The sequence below is a fragment of the Pagrus pagrus genome, assembly GCF_965226575.1.
Source record: "Pagrus pagrus genome assembly, chromosome: 8".
In the NCBI taxonomy this organism is placed as follows: domain Eukaryota; kingdom Metazoa; phylum Chordata; class Actinopteri; order Spariformes; family Sparidae; genus Pagrus; species Pagrus pagrus.
Window position 1 is genome coordinate 3,445,990 of NC_140192.1, and position 1,476 is coordinate 3,447,465.

Below are 1,476 nucleotides of genomic sequence, written 5' to 3' on the forward strand. Positions count from 1 at the left end.
TAATATGAATACGCACACGCTGTATCTGAACCGACTTCAGCCCTGTAGACACTGGACTCCACTCAGCACCACTCAGCTGTTGGACCGGTGTGTGTGACAGTGTGTCCTCTGCTCTCGTCTTGCAGGTGTGGGATCAGTCATCGGTGTGAGTCCAGTTCGGCGCTGCTCCTGGCCGGAGGTTGAAGAGAAAACTTTGGGGGAAACCTTGATCCACTCTTGAGCGCAAGCACACACACTTGCACACACCCACCCACACACACACATCACTCAGGCTGACTGTCATTGCCTCATCGCCTGTACATAGTGCAGTCTTAGCTCCTCGTTCAGCAACACACACACAGACACACACACACCTGCACTGGGAGACGTCTCCTCGCGACAATCCTCTTTTCTGACACGTGCTTTGTTGGGAGAAATCCCGCAGTAGATTTGGTGGCAGGGAACCTTCGCTGATCTACAGATCCAGAGAATCTACTTTATAAAGATACACTCAAAAGTTGTAAATATCGCTGTCTGAGTTTTTATAGATAAAGGGAATAGTCGGCTGGTGAAGCCATGTCTATTTTTTTTAAAAACTGAGTTTCTAAAAGATGTTGCAGGGAGATTAATGATGTCGTTGGTTACGAAATACAATATCAACATTTCATTAGAATCTGAAAGATCACATTTGGTTTCTTCTCTGTTCGGAGAATCGAACCAACATTTAATTACTCGCATAAATCATGATGAGAAAGACGTTTGCACACGAGATTGGATTTGAACAGGAGTTAAAAACACTCGTTCTTGTTACACGACCAGTCTTCTTTCTTTGGATCAAATGTATGGTCCTCCTGACTAAATAGCCTTTGATATATAAATGCATATGATTGCTTTATTGACAGTCGTCGTCCGGCCATACTTTGTTAAACAATTATTAAGCAATGTTTTGCTCCGAGTGTTCCTTGTGTTGTTTTTAGCAAACCTAAGATCAAGAAACACGCAGTTCTGCCTCTGATGCCGGACGTGTTGCAGTCAGGCCGCCTCAGCTTGCTGTTAGACCGCCGCCGCTGCTGCTGCTGCCACCGCTGCTGCTGCTGCTGCTGATTATGGTACAGATGTCCTGTTTCTGTGCAGTGGTATGAAGTCTAGTGAATCGTCAGGGGTCGTCACTTTCTAGTATCGTTTCTTTAGAGCCAGTAAGACCACCTCCATTCGTCACATCAGTGAGCATGACTACCTTAGAGCAGCACTCGTCGCTTTTTCCGATCTTGATTCTCTCTTGGTTGTTCTTTTCTGTCATGTATTCACTTGACTTTGCATTCAATAAGTAGACATTGGTGTTAGACAGTAACTTAAGATTTCCTTGATTTTTAGAGATGTATACCAGTACATGCATTAAACATGATTGAAGTGTTGTTCTTCGTGTGTGTGTGTGTTTGTGTGTTTTCGGCTGCGGATGCGCAGTGTGAGATCAGGTGCAGCTAGCGGACAACACAG

The 1,476-nt window shown here is 44.9% G+C and overlaps 1 protein-coding gene across 13 annotated transcripts in view; it reads left to right on the forward strand.

Annotated features, from left to right (window-relative positions):
• citb (citron rho-interacting serine/threonine kinase b) overlaps positions 1-1,394 on the forward strand; it is a 63,833-nt gene extending 62,439 nt beyond the window's left edge. For all 13 annotated transcript variants that reach the window (XM_084358942.1, XM_084358943.1, XM_084358936.1 and 10 more), the window contains one exon: positions 126-1,394. In XM_084358942.1, coding sequence (XP_084215068.1) covers positions 126-149 — 24 coding nt within the window. In that variant the 3' untranslated portion in view covers positions 150-1,394. The remainder of the gene's footprint in view (positions 1-125) is intronic.
• Positions 1,395-1,476: the final 82 nt, after the last annotated feature.